This window comes from Ambystoma mexicanum, chromosome 3p, assembly GCF_040938575.1.
Source record: "Ambystoma mexicanum isolate Mex_15411 chromosome 3p, UKY_AmexF1_1, whole genome shotgun sequence".
NCBI lineage: Eukaryota > Metazoa > Chordata > Amphibia > Caudata > Ambystomatidae > Ambystoma > Ambystoma mexicanum.
The window spans coordinates 30,623,551-30,646,548 of record NC_090925.1 but is presented as its reverse complement, the minus strand read 5'-3'; the positions used below and the strand labels follow the sequence as shown (position 1 = coordinate 30,646,548).

At 46.2% G+C, this 22,998-nt stretch overlaps 1 protein-coding gene across 1 annotated transcript in view; it reads right to left on the bottom strand.

The window, feature by feature from the left end:
• The window catches only part of LOC138580096 (transient receptor potential cation channel subfamily V member 6-like), a 353,625-nt gene that overhangs the window by 52,299 nt on the left and 278,328 nt on the right, over positions 1 to 22,998 (bottom strand). Inside the window, exons 8-10 of the mRNA XM_069650375.1 lie at positions 18,220 to 18,432; positions 17,873 to 17,959; positions 17,709 to 17,785 (exon numbers count right to left, since the gene is read on the bottom strand). Of these exons, the coding sequence (XP_069506476.1) occupies positions 17,709 to 17,785; positions 17,873 to 17,959; positions 18,220 to 18,432 (377 nt within the window). The remainder of the gene's footprint in view (positions 1 to 17,708; positions 17,786 to 17,872; positions 17,960 to 18,219; positions 18,433 to 22,998) is intronic.

The following is a 22,998-nucleotide window of genomic DNA, read 5'->3' as shown; positions in this document are numbered from 1 at the left end:
AGTGTGAAAAGTGTTTGTGTAGGGAAGGGTGGGGGTAAAGTTTCCAAGTATCTTACCTTATGGGGAAAAGGTGTTACAGGGGCGGGATACAACGTCTAACCATCCAATGTCCCACACCCCGAAGACCCCTCACCAAGTGATCCTCCCGCATTGGTGCACCCCCAGGAACTGGATCCAAAAGCGATGGCTGTGTCCTGGCCACCTGGATGACAGATCCCCGGGGACTAGAAAGGGAGACACCTTCTGGTTTCTCACAACTGTCTTAACAAACAAACCCACCTTCAATCCTTTTCAAATGGTGCAAGACTAATGCACAACCCTCCACTACAACATTGAAAAGGAGCTAGAAGGGAGAGAGCAGTAGAATCTGGCAAGAGAGGAGCCAAGAAGCAGGCAAACTACATGCAGGAGAACCAAAAGCACAACAAGCATATAGTGCCCAGACCACAGACCCAGCAGCCTTTTTGTAGGTGCAATAAGCAGTCTAGGAAGATCCAGACCTGAAGAACAACTACCCGCCCTACAAGATCCGCCAACTCATTTATGTTGGAGGTTCCTAGGTTCAAACGTTCGACAGCAGGAGGAACCAGTTTCCCTGTTAAAGCGGCACAATGTTGGAACAAACTACCCGTCGACCTCAGACTAGTACAACCCTACCCTAAATTCAGACACAAGATACTTAATTGGCTACACACTAATGACACCTAACTGACGAACTACACTTCCACCTTTCCAGCCCCTACACGATCCTTTGTTTCCACCAGACCACACCGTAGCTTGGTTAACCTTGCGCGTAGTGTATATGTAGGCGTGTTTTTACTGACACTCTAGATAATGCTTCTGTGAACTACCAAGACCACTGCTTTGTATTTAATGTATCTTTTACCTTGTACCTGCCTCCCATTGCAATCACTGCTCTATGTATTGCTACCTTTGCACTGTAACTAAGTTTTAAGATTTCTTGTTTCTGTTGCGCCCGTCTACCTAAGGGTTTGGCGCGTATTACCAAACAGATAAATAAACAAACAAACAAACAAACAAACAAACAAGAAAGCTCTTTTATAGTCCGCTTTCTGGAAGGGAGTTACAGAACATCTCACTTCAGATTGCACGTGTCTACTTTCAGGCCACTTATCTATACATGCATAGATCCCGATTTCCAAATGCTCAGAGCCAATGAATCGACATATCTGTGATGTGAAGACCTTGACTGCCAACATAATGATCAAGGAACCTTAGCGGTAAGTACTGGAAAATGGGGCACTAAACATGAAGGCACAATTGAAGGCCCTGATGGCAGAACGGGGATCCTTCTGTCTGAGGGAGGCAGGTATTTTGAGGAACTCAGTGGTGTGGATTGCAAGCTAGAACATCTCTGGTGGGCTGACACAATCGTACTGTAACCCAATCATACAAGCACACTTGTATTGTATTTATTTTTTTATTGTAGAACAGGGTGTCTTTTTGAAATGACATACTGAGCAGGCATCAGATATCACATATTATTAGTGACAAAGTCCTCTGCCTCACCCTGGGGGACCTATCAGTGGGGTGACCAAGAAGAACCCCTGGCCACCCTCACTTAGTTCCTTCTCAGTTCAGGCACCCACAAGTGTCAGGGTCCCACCTAGAGGTATACACCATACCCTTAGGAAGCAAAACCAATATGGGATCAGGGCAATCAGGCAGTACTGAAAGCACTGTGATATCACTTCCACCGAGGCTCACCATTCTGTAGCTGCTTCTACTACATAAAGGGAAGGGAGGAGTGGTAGTCCCACCGAGCCGGCAGCACCTGAATGCTGCACCCCCCCTCACGGAGATGCAGAAACCACTCCTATATCTACCCAGAGAAAAAGGGAGACCTGAGCTAGGCCACAGAATACCAGGGGCCGTCAGCGAGTCCTCACACAAGGCCTCAGGTACAGGAACAAATAGGCGGGTCGAGTCCAATCCAAGGACAGGGCCAGAGGGTGACAACCAGAGAGTAGACCTCCCAATGTGTTAGCCAGTCCAAAGCACCACCTTAGAACTGGACGTTATCCCCAGGAGTGGGATCAACCAGCCAGTCCATATGCCAGTGCAGGTTTTCTGCAGCTGCTCAGACCCTAGAGACCCAGTGAGGCCTAGAGAACTATGACTCCCAGGCTCCCTATAGTAAGCCTGAACAACAAAGTTTCCTTTATCCAGAGAGAGAGGCTAGAAGGCAGAGCAATGGTGTTGCAGGAAGAAACTGGAACACCTAAGGGAAGTGGCAAACCAATCACAAATCCTGCACCAGGGCTGTAAGCCATCCTGAAGGGTGGAGCCAAAAAGAAAATCCCATCGCCAGAGACCGGAGAAGGAAGACTGGGGTGTTCTGGAGTAGGCAGGGGGAGGAACCAGAAGGACTCGGATGTGCAGCCCAGGTGGATGGAAGAAAGGACCAGACTGCTGGAGCACAATATAGCCTGGGAGCTGGAGGAGAGACCTAGGAGGCCTAACTGAGCAGCGAGAGAACTGAGGTTGCTGGTATGGAGTGAGGAACAAGTCACCAATGATGGTAAAGGTGGCCTGACACAGGGTCGTGCCCAGAGAGGTGTAGTGAGTCAGAGGAGATTATCAACGAGATGGTTGGTGCCCAGAGGAGCAAAGAAAGTTGAAGAGGTATGTGATGAATCACATGTATTCTCCTCTTCTCCCCAAGAGGGAGCCCCCTCCAACCACTTGGGAGGCACCTCAACACTTCGCAGTTACACCTTCAAGCCCATCTCACCCAGAAATGGGGGTAGATATAGGTACAGGAGGTTGAGGGTAGTGGAAAAGCACCCATTTCTAGTATTACAGATATGCAGCAGTGTGTCCAGCTGCCCCTCTTGAGAGCTGCCTTTACCCCTGGCTGCAGGCTTTGGGGGGTGAGGGGGCAATGATGCAACCACAGGGAGAGCAGGGCGGGTGACCTACTTTCCTTCGTAAACGTGTTTGAAAGGGTTTGTGTATTTGCGGAAGTCCCAGCAGTTGAGGAAACTGTTTAAATTCCTAACTTGGAGGCCCTGGGGGATGCAGAACATATTGGAATGCTGGCACTATACACATTGATCAGACAATGGATGTATTACTGGAGTCCTCTGGTTGTTATGCCAGAGAGTGATGTGCCCAGTTCTGAAAACGATTGTGTTCTGACAGTGACTTGTACAAAGACCTGCACCACTTGCAGATGAGATTGTGACTTGTACAAAGACCTGCAACACATGCAGATGAGGCTGTGACTTGTACAAAGACCTGCAACACATGCAGATGAGGCTGTGACTTGTACAAAGACCTGCAACACATGCAGATGAGGATGTGACTTGTACAAAGACCTGCAACACATGCAGATGAGGCTATGACTTGTACAAAGAACTGCAACACATGCAGATGAGGCTGTGACTTGAACAAAGACCTGCAACACATGCAGATGAGGCTGTGACTTGTACAAAGACCTGCAACACATGCAGATGAGGATGTGACTTGTACAAAGACCTGCAACACATGCAGATGAGGCTATGACTTGTACAAAGAACTGCAACACATGCAGATGAGGCTGTGACTTGTACAAAGACCTGCAACACATGCAGATGAGGCTACAACTTGTACAAAGACCTGAAACACATTCAGATGAGGCTGTGACTTGCAAAAAGACCTGCAACACATGCAGATGAGGCTGTGACTTGAACAAAGACCTGCAACACATGCAGATGAGGCTGTGACTTGAACAAAGACCTGCAACACATGCAGATGAGGCTGTGACTTGTACAAAGACCTGAAACACATGCAGATGAGGCTGTGACTTGTACAAAGACCTGCAACACATGCAGATGAGATTGGGACTTGTACAAAGACCTGCAACACATGCAGATGTGGCTATGACTTGTACAAAGACCTGCAACACATGCAGATGAGGATGTGACTTGTACAAAGACCTGCAACACATGCCGATGAGGTTATGACTTGTACAAAGACCTGCAACACATGCAGATGAGGCTATGACTTGTACAAAGACTTGCAACACATGCAGATGAGGCTGTGACTTGTACAAAGACCTGCAACACATGCAGATGAGATTGGGACTTGTACAAAGACCTGCAACACATGCAGATGTGGCTATGACTTGTACAAAGACCTGCAACACATGCAGATGAGGATGTGACTTGTACAAAGACCTGCAACACATGCAGATGAGATTGGGACTTGTACAAAGACCTGCAACACATACAGATGTGGCTATGACTTGTACAAAGACCTGCAACACATGCAGATGAGGATGTGACTTGTACAAAGACCTGCAACACATTCAGATGAGGCTGTGACTTGCAAAAAGACCTGCAACACATGCAGATGAGGCTGTGACTTGTACAAAGACCTGCAACACATGCAGATGAGATTGGGACTTGTACAAAGACCTGCAACACATGCAGATGAGGCTGTGACTTGTACAAAGACCTGCAACACATGCAGATGAGGCTATGACTTGTACAAAGACCTGCAACACATGCAGATGAGGCTGTGACTTGTACAAAGACCTGCAACACATGTAGATGAGATTGGGACTTTGTACAAAGACCTGCACCACATTCAGATGAGGTTGTGACTTGTACAAAGACGTGCAACACCTGCAGATGAGGCTGTGACTTGTACAAAAACCTGCAACACATGCAGATTAGGTTGTTTGACTTTTGGCTGGCAGCTGAAGGGGTAACAGACCAGATGGGCCTGAATAATATGGTACACAATTAGCATTTAATAGGGGGCATGGTTTGAACAGACGAAACTGGTGCTGTTGGATGATGGTCTCTTGATGGAATGAGAGGCTACCATAAAGGAAGATTGGTTGTGTCCATGCACGGTTTGTTGAAATACCAGGATGTAGCAGGAGCAGGTACAGGGGTTGCTTTTAAACCCGTACCAATGTCCTCTTTATGTCTAGTCTGCATAGAGTTTCTCGGCAATGCAACCGAAGTGCTCACAACATCAGTGGCATAATCCATGGGTGTTTATTAGGGTGGGACCCAACCAGGAAGCAAGGGAATGGCTCCTCACAAGGTAGTCGAGGCATCACTCAGTAGCGGCAACACTTCCACGAGTGTTGTGGTTGTAAGCCACTAACACAAAGCTTTCCCCAAATGGGCCTGCAAGTAACCGTGGATGGAAGGACGCTTCATTGTACAGGGCAAGGATGGAGATGTTACTTAAGAACAGTAGTTTAGGGTGAAACCTGAGGTTAGCAACAAGGCTGGTACAGGTGAATAGCAGAATGACCAACCCTGCCCGGTGATTGCAACAGCACAGAAGTCTGTCTGGCTACTGCAAATGACCAGGAAGTCCACTGGGGTGGTTGTAGGAAACGGATGCTTTGAATTGAAAAGACCAGACTGCTGGAGCACAATATAGCCTGGGAGCTGGAGGAGAGACCTAGGAGGCCTAACTGAGCAGCACTGGCTCCAATAGGAGCGAGAGGTGACAAGCAGCCGACCTCCGACAGGAACTGTCTGTGCACAACTCTCCTAGGGATCTGCATTGGGGATGAATTGCTTGGATGAGTTGAACTCAATAGTGATGCATAGGCAAGGCTGAAAGAAGGATACTCTAGAGGGTGCATTTCAGTGTTTCACCTTTGCTGTGCCGTACTGGACCACGAAGACCCTCAGCTCTTACCATGTGCAATCTTCCCAGACCGATGTCAATGGGGGGCAAAAGACTGGCCTGGAAGGAGCAGCTTCTCTGGCCAATAGGGTCCCAGCAAATCTCAGACTATAGGAGGCTGGAATGGGTCACAAAGGGCAATGCTTCCTCAACGACATGGATGGATGTGGCTCAGGTAATCTAAATCCACCTGAGCACATTCCCTAGTATGGGGGTTCTGGCAGGAATGAGACCGAATATGGGGATGATCAGATGCCTGTATTAGGCCCTCTCTGGCACACTATTGGCCAGGGGACTTTTCAGCACCTAATCGATCATCTGGTGGCCGGACTGAAGCCATTTTCAGGGCCAATCCAGAGGCTGTCACCATTCTCAGCCTGAACGGGTAAGTTATTCTGGAAGCAATCACAAACTGTCCCTGAATGGTCGTGAGCCACAGGGCTGAACTATTTTCTAGATGAGGTTGCATGCTTTTTGGGAGGCCTGTGTCTAGCACAATGAACCCAATCCAGGCTATCCTGTGTTACAACAAGATACTTCAAAGGGTGTGTTTCTGCAATAGCTTGTTTGCAGTGGAATGGAGAGGACTATGTGATGTACTCTGTGCCCATCAGTCCTGATCTGGTAAATTTCTGCACTGTCCACATTTGATTTTGGAAAAGCAGCAGCGATGAGCCAGAAGCTGCATTGTAGGGCTTTAAGTTACGTTTTGATTTAATTGGAGTAAAAATTCCATCAGGAAACGTGGCACCACATGGTCCGTATTTTGTGCTTAAATGTTTTTTCTGGGAATACAATGCCATCTTTCTTATTGGAGGCTTGAATGCACTGCCATCTAACTTCGAAAACAAGGTAACAGCTAGGTTCTGTTCTCGATGGCTCTTTAGTAGCTTCCTAAAAAATGCTTGTGAGTAGTATTGCAGCTCAATAGGTTCCCCAAATCATCGCAAGAAGACCATAACACGTGGTTGTCACCTCGTGATTATGGGTCTTTTAATGAACTGCAATCTTCATCTCAATACACTATAATGGTCCAGGGCACCCCTTAAATTACCTTTCTTATTTTGTTTAAATAAAGACACAGGGTGGCGTGTTCACCGCACATAGGGTAGTCCAGCAGCATTAACTCTATTAAAAACCACTAAGGTCTAGCACAGGGAATGCAATCTCCTGCTCTTTCTCCCCTCTAAACCAGGAGGGTTTTGATGGATCTGACCAGCACATAGAGTAACTGCCATGTGTGATGAATCAGTGAGGATTGCTCCCAGAAATCTGCTGGCCTGGGACCCTTCTCATGTGGTCAGGGAAAGGCAGATGCTTCCCGATCCTGACCCTGGGGGTAGGGTACTGCGGGATGGTCACATGTGGACTGGGAAAACCCCTGTTTAGCTTTCCCCATAATCCTACACTTGTGATGGCTGTTTGTACTGGGATGAGGAAGAGGGTTGAAAAGACATGCAGTAGCAGTAGTCAGGCAATTGAGCCTAACAGTCCACACCTGAAGGAACCTGGGAAACATAAAAGATTGCCTCGGGTGCAGGCAATTAGAAAGAGCTGGGATGTGACTGGAGTGCATCCTGGAGCAGTAAAGGAAGAAAGAAGACGACACAGAGCTGGCAAACCAAGCAGAAGTGGGAGAACCAGAGGGACAGGGGAATGTGGATGCCGCAGATTTCCCCTGCTTGTTCTCAGATGGTCCTGTTGCCCCAAAATCTGAAGTGCAGAGGCTGTTCAGCCCAGGATGCGCAGACAGGCTCTTTTCCCATCGCCGTGGTTGCTGGGTGGGAAACCTGTCGGAGACGAAAGCGAGGAACTGTGCGCGAGTCGCAGGTCTCAAGGGAGAGAGAGGCTCCTTGAATGAGTGCCCGGACTGGAGACACCTGAACAGAGGAAGGGTGTGGTTTCCAGTGAAGCCAGAAGAAGACAAAGTTGTGCATGAGGTTGTAGAAGTCGAGCAACCCGCTGAACAAAAATCACAGAAGCCAATGAGTCAAACCTGACGTTCTGATTCCTTGCGCGAGCACTGCCGGTAAAAGTATCCAGTCAAATCTTCACTCGGGTGGAAGCCAAAGAGAGCTGAAGTTGTTCTTTGTATGCGTTAACAAGGGGACAGTGGAAAGTAGCCCTCGTGTGTGGATGTAAATGTCTCTTTTACTTGCTTGATAGCAAATGCTAAAGACATTGTTAAGCCTTTAACGAACACCATTGTTAAACACTTAATGCCTTTAAACCATATGAAGAAGTGATCATATGTGCTTATATTTGTTTCCCAAGTAAAGAGTTAACTTTGGACCTGATTCCGAATCAGGTGGTCTGGTAAATAAATGCATTATCTGTGGATACTGGCACTTTACCGGACCGCCCTACTACGGGTTTGCCGGTGGGATACCTGGATTACCTCCAGCTAAATGCTGGAGATTAAGTCAGGCAACCAACTGGCCAAAAGAGCCCTCATTGCGTAATGACAGAAAATCCCCTCATGGAGTCTGAGCGGACTCCATGAATGGGGATTTACACAGTCCCGCCAGCACTAGTAATCCGGTGGCAATACCGCCGGACCGAGTGCCGGTAAAAGTATGCACCAAATGTTGGTATCCTGGTTTCTCTACCGTCACGATACCGGCATACCCAGAGTGAGGCCCTTTATCTCTTTATTCAAGAAAGCAAGCTTTGTTCTTAAATACAGTCAAATGTTTAAAATTGTTTCCGCAATTGGAGAGAGCACAAGCATTGCCCACGCCAAGAGTATTCCCTTATTGAGATTAACAGCAGCCTTTCTCAAAGCCAGAAATTGATCTACCATTCCCTTGAGCCCAATTGAAGTTCAATCTTGCCCAGGATACATGTGTGCATACAGTAACTAAAGCCAAGAAAGTGGCACCAAGGCTTTTGGGTAATTATGTGGCTAACATTGGCAAAGAGGTGAAGGCAAAGTTGGGGAAGGGAAATATTGCTACTTATATAACATACTGAAATTATTATGGTTGTATATAGACAAGAGAGGCAAAGAGGCTGCCACTTTTGAAGAGATATTCAGAGGAAGAGTGCCTTGCCTAATCCAAGGTGTCGCAGTGCCTTGAATTGAATCTTGTCCAAATCTGTCTTTAAAATACAAAGTACTGAAGCTGTGGAGGTATATTTGGGTTGTCAGGGGATGCACAAATGTAGTAGTACAAATGAAGTGAAATGCTACAAGGCCAATGAGAATGACCTCATGGTAAATCATGGTAGAAGTAAGATTGTGTCAGTGGAAGCAACAGAAATGCGAATTCATCCTGACCTGTACCTATTGTGAATTTTAACCTGAATCGATGATTCATTGTTAACCAAGACTTTAACCAATAATTTTGTTCCATTAACAACCAAGAAGTTGTATTTCTTTTTGAACTGTGTCAAGTCTTCTTGAATAACTGGAAGTAGAAAAAGGGCATTGTGGAGGAGGAAAACATTGATGCTATATGCTATTCTATGGAAGTGGAAAGTCTTTATTTCATCAGAAGTTGGAACTGTGGTTGACAGATCTTTACATTAATATTGACTTTTCAAGAACTGATCCGAGACTTTACTACCTATGTGGATTTCCTTATATTCTTTTGATGATCAATTAAGATGAATACTCCTTGAATCCTGGGGACGGGAGTTCACCCATGTTGTTAAATGGTTATCAAGATACTGTGAATGTTGTTGTGAATTGCCATATATTTTCTTTTGTATTTGATGTTTAGTGTGAGGGCCAGAAGACCTGTGTTAGAAAGTTTCCCCTTAGTTCTGTTATGTAGGAAACCCACAGTAGAGTAGGTCAAGTTAGGCATTTTGATATCATTTCTATTCTAATAAAATGTCATATTTGAACAAATATCAAACAGTTGCCCTACTCGCATTGCTGACCCCTCACACATGTCAGCTTCATTCTTGAGAGAGAAGATACTCACGGGCAAATAGTTTGTGTCTGGAAACTGGACAAAATGCAGCTATTGCTTTACAGGGGCTGAAGGACACAACCCTCTGAATACGCTCTCCGGTGTGAGGGGTCAGAAATGAAAGTCGGACTCAAAGTTGTCATGTTTTGGTTAAATATTTTTATTGAAATTAAATTGTTTTGGGAAAATGCCTCCCTTACCCTATTCTAAAGAGGAGTTTCCCTACCTAAAACCAAAAATGGAGGATCTGTCTGTCAGGATGTCGTAAATCAAAAGCCATCCTTGTGTCCAAAGGTTCTATCCTGACCCTCACTCCATAACGAAACAATAAAGTGATAAGGGAAAAGTCTTTAACGTTGTATTTGCAAAAGTGTACTTAATTAAAAATAGAATGGCTCCAACGTAAATGTTCTCTGAAAACAGAAAAGACCTCAGTTCCAGATGGGGACTCCCTGGATTCTTTACGCATATCACACATGTCTCTGGGTTTTCCAGTTCCTGTGTCATTCTTGGCCCACAACAATCCCGTTAGATATACACTGTTCAGCTTTTGAAGTTCATCTTTAACAAAAAAGTTCCTTCTTTTAACACAAGTTTCTTCTTTGTATAAAAAAAATAAAACTGTCTGCTTGACACTCCTTGTAGGTTTGTAATTTGCCTGTTATACTCCCCTGCCAGGCCGTCTCTTGTATTCACAACTGCCTGGTGTACTCCCCTGCCAGGCCGTCTCTTGTATTCACAACTGCTTGGTGTACTCTCCTGCCAGCACCTCTCTTGTATTCACAACTGCCTGGTGTATTTCCCTGCCAGTACCTCTCTTGTATTCACAACTGCCTGGTGTACTCCCCTGCCAGGCCGTCTCTTGTATTCACAACTGCTTGGTGTACTCCCCTGCCAGCACCTCTCTTGTATTCACAACTGCCTGGTGTATTTCCCTGCCAGTACCTCTCTTGTATTCACAACTGCCTGGTGTACTCCCCTGCCAGGCCGTCTCTTGTATTCACAACTGCTTGGTGTACTCCCCTGCCAGCACCTCTCTTGTATTCACAACTGCCTGGTGTATTTCCCTGCCAGTACCTCTCTTGTATTCACAACTGCCTGGTGTACTCCCCTGCCAGTACCTCTCTTGTATTCACAACTGCCTGGTGTACTCCCTGTCTGGACTTCCCACATCATATAATTCCCCTAGCATATAACGTTCTTGGGTGCTTGGTATATCTACTTGTTTCACTGTTCTTTCACCATTCAACTCTTATTGGGGTTCAGGTTGGCACTCTGCCCTTTTAGTTTTTCACATACAATCTTCTTATTACTTTACTTTCCGTAATTCCCAATGTTCAACATCTTCTGCCCTTTCGATTCATAAACATGTTTCTTGTCATTTCACCTTCTGTGACTGCACAATGTTCTAAATGTCTTTGTTGGGGTCGCTGAAATGCCTGGGGTCCACACACTCTGCTACAGCAGACTCCCAGGTTCTCTGTAGCATTTTCGTCTTGGTTGCGCTTATGCGGTGCACCTTTGCCATCTACTTCCGGCTCTGACATTGCTCCAGGTACTTTTGTGGCTTCTCTTCAGCAAGCGCAATGCTGCTTCCCCTTCCTGCCGGATGCCACAAGACCCTCTTGCGATTCCTGGCATCTCCACGGCATGCCTGGCTCGCACCATGTTTCATTCATTCTCTGCTGGCAAGCTCTGTAGCTTCACCACACTGGCTCTTGTCTCCAGCTTCTACACACCAGCTTGTGCCTTCAGCCTCTGTCCACCTGCACTGGAGAAGTCACGTCTTCCTCTTGAGCTCCCTCTAATCATTCGGTTCACAATTTTAAATGTGTCAAGCACAGGTGCTTTCTTCCAACAACTATCACGCTCATTATGCTTGCTGCCCTTCCTCAATTCCTTCATCCTACTCGTCTCAGTACTTAGGTGGTTGTGGGAATTGAAGTCCATTGATGGTTTCTGATTCACTGTATTTGGAGGGTCTTTCTAAATGGTTCCACATGAAAGGTCAGTTCTACATGAAGGAAAACTAGAACTGAAAGGGGACTTTTTGGAGTCCAAAGTGTGTTGGAAAAAGGCTTCTTTACTTCCATATAAGGGGGAACAGATCCATGGCAATGCACCATTAGGGTATTCGGTAACATAAGGTCTTCCTCATGTGAAAATGGGGGATACTGCGTTGTATCCAATGAAGCCATGTCATCTCCCCGGTGGCCATCTCCTCCTATGTGATCCTTCCTCAGATAACCGCCCCCAGGGTTAGGATCAGGTAGCGGCTGCTGTCCCCAGGCCACATGGGAGGAAGCAACCAAAGGAGAATCAATGATGACTCCACTGGATTCATCACACCGGACTCTGCAAAAGGGAGACGTGTATATTACTCTATTGCTTTCCAAAGGTGCAGTTTTACTGTGGGACATCACCCTGGTTCCAAGAACCCCAACAATGATGGTTGGCCAAGAATGTGGATTCAGGATACCAACCTGAAACCTGACCTGCAGAGACGGGCTTCTTCACGGTTGCCATCCGCCTGGGAGAGGTCTCAGGTTAAACCTGTGTTAGAGGAGTTTTGTCTTGTTTCCTCTGCTCCACCAGGGCCTTTCACACCATTAGTGACAGACCCTCCCTCCCTGTGCATAACTTTTGTGGGAACTCTAAATGCCTGTTAATTCACGAGAGTTGGGAGCATATGTGGGCCTCGGATGCTACTATGATCCTGGCAGGGAGTAAGCAAGGGGTTGTTCCACAGCAATGGTTGGAAAACCGGTGACCATGCAGAGTGGACTTAAATGTTGGAGATGGGGGCTTTTGTTTAAAAGCTTGAAACCTATTCTGTGGATATAGGCGAGTGTGCGATGTGTCTTTCTGACCTTGGTAAGTCTGTCCTGACCTTGACGCTTCAGAATGATTCCCTTCATGTTTTTCTGTGGTTTACTCCCCACGCTCGAATGGGTTGGAACTTCCACAATAATCAGTCCAGAGGAGACTCAGGCTTTGGACTTCCTATACAGATTGCCCTCTTAGGTGAAGTCTACCTGGGGATCGCACTGGTAGCTGGGTTTGGCCAGAAAATCATTGGGGTGGCTGTTCAGTGCAATGGCACATAGCTCAACCCCTTTCCTCACTTGGCACCTTGGCTGAGTGTCCGGGTCATTCCCCAGAGGCAGATGCCCCACAGGTGAGGAGGTTGACTGTTCAGGATATTTACCTGGTCGAGGTGAGCATCCCAACCTTTCCAATAGATAAGAAGGGTGTCACCAGTAGGCTGCTTCCGCGCAGCTGTGCTGCTGGCTGTTAGGGAAGATTTCTCTTCACAGAACCTTTCCTTCTGTTTTTATGGACCCCCAAACATTTTGCTTCTTGAAGCAGACCTGGCCTTCAGCTTCACTGCACTGGCTTATGCTCATTTGTCTTGGGGAAACTGGCATGTCCTTCAGGCTGTCTGTACTGAGAAACATTGTTCCCCTAGTCATGTTAGATTATTGCCACTTTTGGTAACTTTTTACCATTGTACAATGCATTTTACAAGGTAGTACAATGGGGTAAATTGTTTTGTTTTTCCCTATACTAACACTCCGTTTGGTTACAGGTGTACCTAAGGGACAAGCTGGTGGCAGCACTTACCTTTTCCTATTTTTGAGTGTAATTAGGTTTAGCCTTACCGCATTCACCGCGTTTGGCTAGCTACTGTGGCTAGTGTCCAAACATGGCAATGCCACATGGTTTTTCGATTGTCCCTTGGACATCTTGTCACCAACCCTTCCATCTGACCAGTGAGGAGAGGAAAATCCTTATATGGACTTTCAGTGACCAGGAAAGCTGAAGCTTTTCGTGGGTACTACAAGGCCATGTGTGATTGCTGCTAGTAAGTGGGTTGGGACTGTCTGGTCCCAATCCTCAAACTGGTTTCAGTGTGTCTGAGTGGCATGCGTGAGCTGTGCTACCAGTGGTGGCCATGATTGGATTACTGCTATGGTGTGTGTGTGTGTGTGTGTGTGTGTGTGGGCCAGATCTTTGATTGGCTAGTGGGAATTTCAGCTCTTAGCTCTTAACTGCTATTTGGATAAGTAGAGGACCCCTGCACCCAGCTGCAAGACATGTAAGGAGAACGTGGGCTCGAGGCTTAGCAGCCAACTTCTGCTGCTGTCCTGCAAGAGCTCTCTGTGGAAGGTGATCTTCAGCGTTCTTGCGTAGCAGCTCGTTCTTGCATAGCAGCTTTGACTGGAGTGGAGGCAACATCCAGTCTTGATGTCGGCTCAGAGTCCAGCGAAGAAGAGCCCTCGGAAGTGCCCCTCGACCACCCAGTGGCTGCTCAGCTCAGAGGTTGGGCTACAATGCTGCAGACAACACCGTTGCGTGTTGAGGGCCGGACCTTTGGGAATCAACAGCTTGTGCTGCAGGACTCGTCTCTTCCCGATTTCATGGTTCCAGCATCGAGGGGACCCGAGATACGAGGCTACTTACGACTGTAACAAGGGTGCCCTCCTGCATCACTGTACATCGGAGGCCATCATCCAAAACAGATTTCCTGCATCCAGTCCTGGGCTGAGCGGGGTTCTGCCTTGTGTTCTTCTACATTCTCCATCCTGAAGACCTTGCACCAGCAATTGTCTTCAACCGGAGAAGCGTTCAAACCTGCAAACCCTGGGCATCAGGGACCACACCTGATGGTGGAAAAATCGACCTTGGACCCTCTTCTAAAGAACTGTCTAGTCCTAAGAAGAATCGGAGTGTGGGGGGTGAGTTGTATCAGTACTTACCTCCCTTTTAAATGTTTGATAACTTTGGAAACGTTTTACAATAGTTTGGCTTTACCATTGCTTGCTCGCACAAGCATTCCAAAAGTGGGGGACACTTATTAGTTACAAAAACGTGTCCTCTACCCCTTAGAAGTCTTCATTGGACTCCAGAAGCCCTCCACTAACTTTTTCCCATCTCACAAAACTGTGGAACTTATGTGAACTTTTGGGCACAAGGACCCATACATCTTAGGGATGGACTTTAGAGGTTAGTGTTGCATCTCTGTGGACCTGTGGTTCTGCATACCAATACTTACCTTCCTTTACAAGGGTTGGTTATGTATTTTGCCCTACTCTAGTGATTGCATATATATGCCATTTATTAGTCTTGTGTGATATTACATGCTAGTAGTCATTTATCATAGTCTTATATGCCATGAATAAGTATTTTTTATAATGGTTTGTCTAAGTGTGTTCCTTGACTTTTCACTGTGTGTACTCATTGAGGAACCCTCACCAAGCTCACCACCTCTTGAGACTTAGCCTCGACCTCTCATCACTACTACCTTGAACTGGTTTAGCTACAGCTCCCAGAGATGTCCCTGTCACTAAACTAGGCTGGCCTCCTATGCATCTGTCCACCAGGCATTATTATAGAAATCCATTCCTAACACTAACCAGGCCCGATATACTGTTTGGTCATTGCTCTGTGAAGGGAAGCCTGCCTGAGCGTGTTAGAGGTCTATTTGAAGGGATAGTTTGCTATTGTGTCCTCGGTAACCTGACAACTTTGTTGTGGGATGATTTGCTATTTCTCCACGCTGTGCTTTGTGTGTACGTACTCTGAGCTGCAAATACAAATTGAATTTTTTGAGATTCTTTACCCCTTGTTCGGAACTTTGGCACATGCTGGGTTCTTGCAAGTCCTTAGGGGAGCTTTGTTGACTATGCATCGTGACATACTTAGTCTGGTACACATCTGCCTTACATTTCATAGCTTAATGAAATCAATCTGACATGTTTGTTTTCTGTTTTTCTGTTTCAGATTCATCAGATTGTATGTTTAACAGGGACATGAAGTATTTTTTTTTTTTGTACTTGGTTAAAATACTTTAACCTTTACAATCAAGAACACACACAATTATAAACATTGTGATGAATCCGACAGTGTCATCACTCCTTTCTCAGTGGCAGCTTCCCCTCATGTGGCCAGGGGACTATCCTGATCCTCGGACCAGCTACACGAGGGAGGATCACATGGGGAGTAGCATGACATCAAACAAGACATGGCATCCCCTTTTCCTTTTGCGGATACCCCATCCATTCTCCATGCGTTTATGGCCTACTGTCATAACCACCTTACCCACCTATGGAGACTCTTGAAAACATCTTCCCATAATCTCCACCAAGAACTGATTCGCCGTTCAAGATCACTGAGAATACTATCCCATATTCTGCCTACAAGTTATCAAGAAATTACTTCTATTTTCCTAATACGAATGTACTGTGATGAAAAAGATGACCCGAGCGATGCAGATTACTGAAGGTCCAGAGTGCAAGCTGCGCTCTAGTTGTTGCAAGAACTTGCCTGATGCCAGGAGATTTAAACTGGTGAACCATCTGACAATCAGACCTGGCTGGAGAAGTACCACATCCCGGATTTGACCACGAGAACACAGCGCTGGTATAAGGTCAGTGGAGCCAGCCGCCTCATCGAGGAGACCGAGGGAAGCCATCAGGAGGCTACGGTATACTGCAGGGACAGGGGAAGCAGGATAAGGGCTCCAGAGCATCCACAGGCACTGTTGAGCAGCTTTCCCAACGCTGAGTGTGGAGGGATGCTGAACAGGCGAACGGGAATCCATGAGAGATACAGAAGTTGCAGCGCAAGGGAAGCGGGGAAAGCGGGCGCATTGGCAAGCATGCCAAAAGCATAAAAAGACAGATGCAATATACAAGACTGAAAGTGCTTTTGAATATCATTTAAAGAGACAGAATAAAGCCAAGATAAGAGACTGTTAAGTTTGTAAATGTGCAAACTGCATATACAAGAATAGCCCTGGCAAGAGCAGATACCATGCAGATAACATGCAGATTCAAGTCACGAGAGAGAAGCCCTGGCAAGATGATATACCAGGCATATTTAAGTCATGTAAGAAAGTCCTGGCCGGAGAGTATACCAAGCAGTTGCAAGTGTGTTTGTAAATGAATGCCCTGGCAGGAAAGTATATAAGGTGCATGCAAGTGTGTTCATGGCCGAAAGCCCTGGTAGAGAAACACACCATGCAAGGACAAGTTGAACAAGTGTGTGTGAAATATTTCATCTAAAAAGATCCTGAGAAGAATATACCAGGATCAGAAAAGGCTGCATTTAAGCATATTGAAAAGGAGCAGACACATGGCAGGAGCGTGCACCAGGTATCCTATCAAGGCACAGACAATCAGTGAAGTTGTTTTGTGTGCATGAATTATGTTGTTGAAGAAAAGAATTGTAAAGAACTAATATTCTTCAAAATCTAAAGTACAGTGAAGAGAAATCCAGGGCATTGGAACCACCCTCTGGATCAAGGAACTCTATTCTCCTCGAACATTTGGAGTTATATACTTCCTTTTGAACATGTGTGCTCTACTCAAGGCCAAAGACATTTTCCCTTTTCACCTGGGAATTGATTTTTAGAATGTGAGGGCCAGAACGGTACTTTGGACACAGGATGTTTTGCTTTGGACATTCTGACATTCGACAGACTACCTTAGTTTGGTTTGAGGTAGGGAAACGCCTCTTAGTCCAGGGACAGAGAGGCATTTCCCAACCCCCTTTTCTATTGTCAATAAACGCTTATGGCCAAAACCATGAATACCCTGTGCCCGTGTTTCATTCCTGGCTCCTCACAACATGTACATAACATTCATCCAATTTAAGCTATGAATTTCTAAAATCTAAAATCACAATAAAATTCATTAATTCTTCCCGACATCCAAGCGCAGTTGCCATTTACAAAATCTCCATTTCTAACACATATAAACTTTTAAACTTCTCATAAAACCCCAAACAGCATAAAGCAATAGAAAAATCATGCACAGTGAATAGAAAGGAGAAGGGGGTAGGAAAACTAGAAATGGTAGGACAAGGAGGCACAACAATTTCCCCTTATTTTATATGAAGCAAACAAATAAAAGCACTGCAAAGATAAACATGTAGCGAGAAAACAGTGCACCGAGATAAACTGGAATGAGGAGAAGACATGAAACCACTTGTGCAATTACTGGTATCGCTGCAATGTTCTTCCCATGATCTCATCCCAATGCTACATGACACCATAAATACATAGGAAGTGAATGACCGGGTTGCAGGGATAGCCATGAGAGGAATACAGTTATAGCATCTCACCTTGTAAGAATGAATGGCCCTCCCTGCACGGCCTGCACAAAGTACTTGAGATGACGCACCTGGAACAGTTCTGGGATCTAAGCGGAGAAGGAAACACATACACATTTATGGACAGATTCTCTGGCATCTTTAGACATGTCTCAGGCCAGAAAGTTACCATTTACCTTTAAAAGGAGAATCAGAATAGCCCCAATAACAGCGACAATCTCTCCGGCCAAGCGCAGGTGGTCACTTGGAAGCAGGTACGATTCCTGAGAAAACAACACTGGTCAGGGCGGGTACACATTGAGATCATACATCATGCAAAGGATGAAAGGAGACATGTGTGTGAGACAGGTCACAGCAGCAGTGGGGTGTGCCGGGGGAAACAGGATGGGTGGTACCGCATTGTAACTAGAGGTGGGAGGGGGGGAAACATTTGAGAGACTAGACATGTTCTGTAAATTTGGCTACAAGGCTACCATTTTCAGAATGTCAGAAGTGTGATAATAAAATCAAGCTATAAACCTACCTGCAGAGTTTTCTGGGTGGAAATTGTTATGTCGCTTGGGTCATTGAGGTTCGGTGGTACTTGTTTTAGGGGCCGGTTGCAACAACACAGTGAGACACAGATCATATAAGCAATATAGATGAGACCGAAGATGCAAAAATAGGGGCGCCCATAGTTCCGCCACTTCAGGTTCACAAGCTCCTTCACTGGGGTCAGTTCCAAGATCTGACGGGCCTAGGACAGGAAGTGAGGGGTAAGACGAGAGCAAAGTTAAAAGCACTTATACACTTAAGGAGAGAATTACCACGTTGCACTTATCAATCATTCACTTAACTGTTGTTATCTGGGGGAGGCGCGACATAGTGTGCCTTGAAGACTTCATGTGCCAAAGAGAGATGAAGGGGAGGAAAGGAATATATAGGTACATCGGCCATAAATGGTCCTTTTGCAATACAGAATAGCTGTACATTCACGCAGTCATGCAGTGTCCACCAGAGACTCAACCGTGGCATATCAAACTGCATAGTATAGGTAGACAGTTTGAAACTGAACAGAGGGGTTTTCAAATCCAGGCTTATGCACTACCAACCCAAGATTGCAATTCTTTCAACAGCGCTGCATCCCCAAACTACTAGAGAAATGTAGAGCGACCGAAGGGTGATGACCCCCCAATGATCATCTTTCTCCACTAAGCTCCAAGCTAAACATTTACAACATGGACATTTCTGCACTGGACTCTCACCTCAACCACTTTCATGGGCTAAAGAAGTTGGCTTTGGTGGCACATGTGAATAGGTCCATGTGAACGTCCATGTTGATCAATTGCTGCAATCACGGTCATTCGAGCGTAATAGTGAGCTCAGAGACACAGGTATCAGCAAAAGGGAAATTTTAATAGGTATACTTTACCCAGGATAGAAAGAGAGAATTTTGAAGCCAAAACACAGGATTCCACAGGTTGTCATCAACTGTGATGTTTATCTAAGAAGGAATTCAAGTACGAACTGGACCTGGACGGTGGAACATGGGCCCTCATTACTACTGTGAGGAGTCAGAAATGAGAGTCGGACACAAGATTGCCATGTTTTTGGTGAAATGCTTTTATTGAAAATAAAAGGGGTTGGGAAAAGGTCTCTCTGACCCTGCTCTAGAGGAATTTCCCTACCTAAACCAAAACTAAGGATCTTTTTGCGTCAGGATGTCAAAAACAAAACTGTCCTGTGTCCAATGTTCTATTCTGACCCTCACACTACAAACCTAACTCTAAGGTGAAAAAGGGAAGTGTTTCTAACCTTGAGTGGTTTGGAAAAAGTGTTCCTAAAGGAAGGATAAATGACAAACAAAAATGTCTTCAAGGATAAAGATCTTTACGCATATTTTGGCCAAGTAGAACACCTGTACAACAACTGTTTGACTTCACAATCATTGGGCCTCTCATGGCCAAGTGCAAAACCTGTAAGAAAACTTTCTTGACTTCACTGTTTCTTTCAAGAACAATTATTTGGGCCTTGTTTGGCCAAATGCAACACATGCACATCAAATGTGTTTAACACAATCATCTACAATTGCCTGGTATACTCCCCTGCCAGGACTTCTGTTTTATACACTTGAAATTGCCTGGTGCACTCTCTTGCCAGGACTTCTAATTCACTCTTCGTGAGACTGCCTGGTGTATTCTCCTACCTGGACTTCTGATTCAGTCCACACACTTGTCTGCTTGGTATTCTCCCCTGCCAGAACTTCTGTTCATTTGGGTTCATTGCCCACTCCAATGTTTTCTGTATATTGTATTAAATAATGTATCTTCCTGATATATTATCACCTTTCTGCTTTCTTTGTACTGACACTGTGTACATTTACGTTTAATATTTAATTCCATTCTTTTAATATTTCTACCTCTTTTCTCTTTCCCACTTAAGTAACTTTCAATTGTTTGCACTCAGTGTGTTCACCGATACTCCCCAGTGTCCCTGTTGCTTTTTGGAGGACTCACCAGTTTCTCTAGCATTGGTATCTTCTCTTGTGGTCAGTCGGGTAAGGATTCCCATCTGCTTCCTCTCGTGTTCTTCTTTCCTTCGTTGCCTGTTCTCAACAGCTTCTTCTCGACAAGCCTGCTGTCTTCTCAGCTCCGGTAGTAGAAATGCTGTTCCTCTGTGTCTGCGAACACCCAGGAGTTCTTCTCAGGCTCCAGGCATTCCCGCAAAAATCCTCAATTCAGCAGTTCCATCTTCGTCTGGTGGTGAGCAGCTTGACTCCACCACGCCGGTCCTGGCTTCTCGGCTCCCTGCTTCTCGTGGAGAGGTGCAGCCCTCTCTCACCAGTTGCCACACCGGCTGCCTTCCATTCCCTGTTTGGGATGCTTACCTTTCCTGGGCACAGGTGAGCGCCAGCAAACACTAGAGTGCTCGTTAGGTTTGCAGTCTGTTTTACTCCACATTGCTCGATCCTTCTTCTTCGTCCCAGTATGTTTTGAATTCTAGAAATAGAAGTCCATTGTGAATGATTGACTCATGGAATTCAGATAAGCATTTTCAAAGGTTTTAATATGATATGATATGATATGGTATTTATAACGTGCCTGCACTCAATTGTTGCTAGGTGCCTCAAGGGAGGGGAGACAGAGGGAAGACAAGACAAATGATCCTACTTGGCCTTGTGTCATTCGGATCGTGCACGTGTGAACAAGAGGTGCAGGGGGAAGGGAAGAGGGAGGGAAGTGCAGGGTAGGGAGATGTGCCGTCAGGGCAACAAGGCTCTGAGTAAGTGCAGCCAGGGCAGCGTGGCTCTGGGCAAGTGCATAGAGGCAGGGGGGCTGTAGGAGTTGCAGTTAGAGCCCCTAATTGTGCGGTAGGCCAGGAGGCAATGCAAGGAAGACTGGTCATGGAGGAGCCAGGTAACCAGTGAGGCTCTGAAGGTATCAAGCTACCTGTCAGGGCAGCTGGCCGGTAGGTTAGCAAGGAAGCGAGAGAGAGGTCAGAGGTGAAAAGGAAGGTCTTGAGCAGCTTCCATAATTCCAGGTGGTCTGGCACAAGTCTTAGAGGGGCAGGGAGGCTGCTCCAGAGGGAGGCACCAGCAGAGGAGAAAGATCTACCCCGACTCTCTGCTTGGAGAAGCATCCGGCTCGCAGAATTAGAGGTAGCTGAGCAAAAGGCTCTAGAAGGAAGGTATTGAGGCAGAGAGAGTAGAATATAGTGAGAACCCTGGCCCCAGAAAGCCTCGATGGCAAGTCAGTTCTGATTGATTGACAAGTGGAATTGAAAGAGGTGATTTCACATATTGGCAAATTGGACCAAGGTTGGTCAGTAGTTTTGAAAAAAGGGGCTTTCCCTGCTCTTCATAGGAAAGGGAGTGGATACATTACAATAGGCCATAAGGGTTTCAGACATGGGGGTGTTATTTTGTGGTCCTAGAAGAGGGATCAAGGAAACAAGATAGGCCTTCCCTTGAAAAAGTCCACTCTGGGGTTTCAGAGTTCATTCCAACCTTAAAACTTTAATAACGGTTGTGATGAATCGAAGGAATTTGTCCCTTCTCTCCAAAGGAGCCTCCCCATTTGAGGCTAGGGAGATGAGCCTGCTGCGCAAGAACCACCCCAGGTGTCTGGGCAGGCGGGACCCCACTGGTAGAGACTCCCCCCTTAGGGGACAAGGACTCCCATTCCGCTGAGGAACTCCCTAAGCCATTCCCTGGGATGGCATACATGGAACTATCTGATTTGCAAATGCATGGCCACATTCAGAACATTGGCTCCAGACGAGAATAAAGTATGTCATTTTCATCGTGAGAGAGGCTCTGCCACTTTAAGGTGAAAACCTCCTATGGAGTTCAACGAGTAGGTTGAAGAGAGAGGACATGCCGAATGAGGAAGAATGAGAGAGATGTTAATGTCACAGGGGAGGCCCCCTGTAAGCAGATACATGATGGAGGCAGAGCCGAGCAGAGTTGCAGAACCTGTAAAGATCAAATCTGAACGTGAGAGACAGATGCTGGAAAACCAGCGTGTGCTGGTTGAGAGAAGCCAAGAAAAGGATAACCCAGGTAGCGGGGGTGGCGTGACCACAGCGACTCCGTGGTGGGCAGGCTGTCCGATCAACAATGCCGACACCACCTGGCTGAGAAGGAATACTGGGACATCAAGCGAAACGAGAAACGGACGCTGGTGAGAGCAACCCGCCAAAGAAGTGGAAGGAAAAGAAAGTTCCAGAGTGACTGCAGGCCCCAGAGATGTTCCCCCATAAGGAGAGAGATAACGGGGAGACCAGGAGGCCACATGGGACTCGTTATGGATGGAATGAAACTCGTCCCAGTGAAATTGCCAAAACACAAAAACCCCACCAAAAGACCTAAGACACACACCACAAAATGTTCTAACTACCAAAAGTTTGAACTTTTCATGGTATGCGTTTAGGTGTTTTGGTCGTTTAGGTGTTTCGGTGGGGTCGGTAAACAAAAAGCTGGGGTCTGTGCGGGGGTGTCCCACGCATCACCCCACTCGCTATACTATACAGTATAGAAGATGAGTTGCAGGGGACACCCCCGCAGCTCACCCAAGCAAAAGTAAAACATTTTTTTTTTTAAAAGTCCCCTGCGTCGCCGGTTCCCGATCACAGAAGTGAGGAAATGTACGAACGTTTTGTATTGCAAACATTTCCTGTGTGAACATTTCCATCGTGGGTAATTTACCCATGGATAAGTCACGTAGATCTGTCCCAATAGCCTGGATGAACGGACCAAACAAAGTTCAAGGAAGAGCTTGTGGGAGGACAGTCCGCAAAGATAGGAGTAAAGCCAAATCCCCTT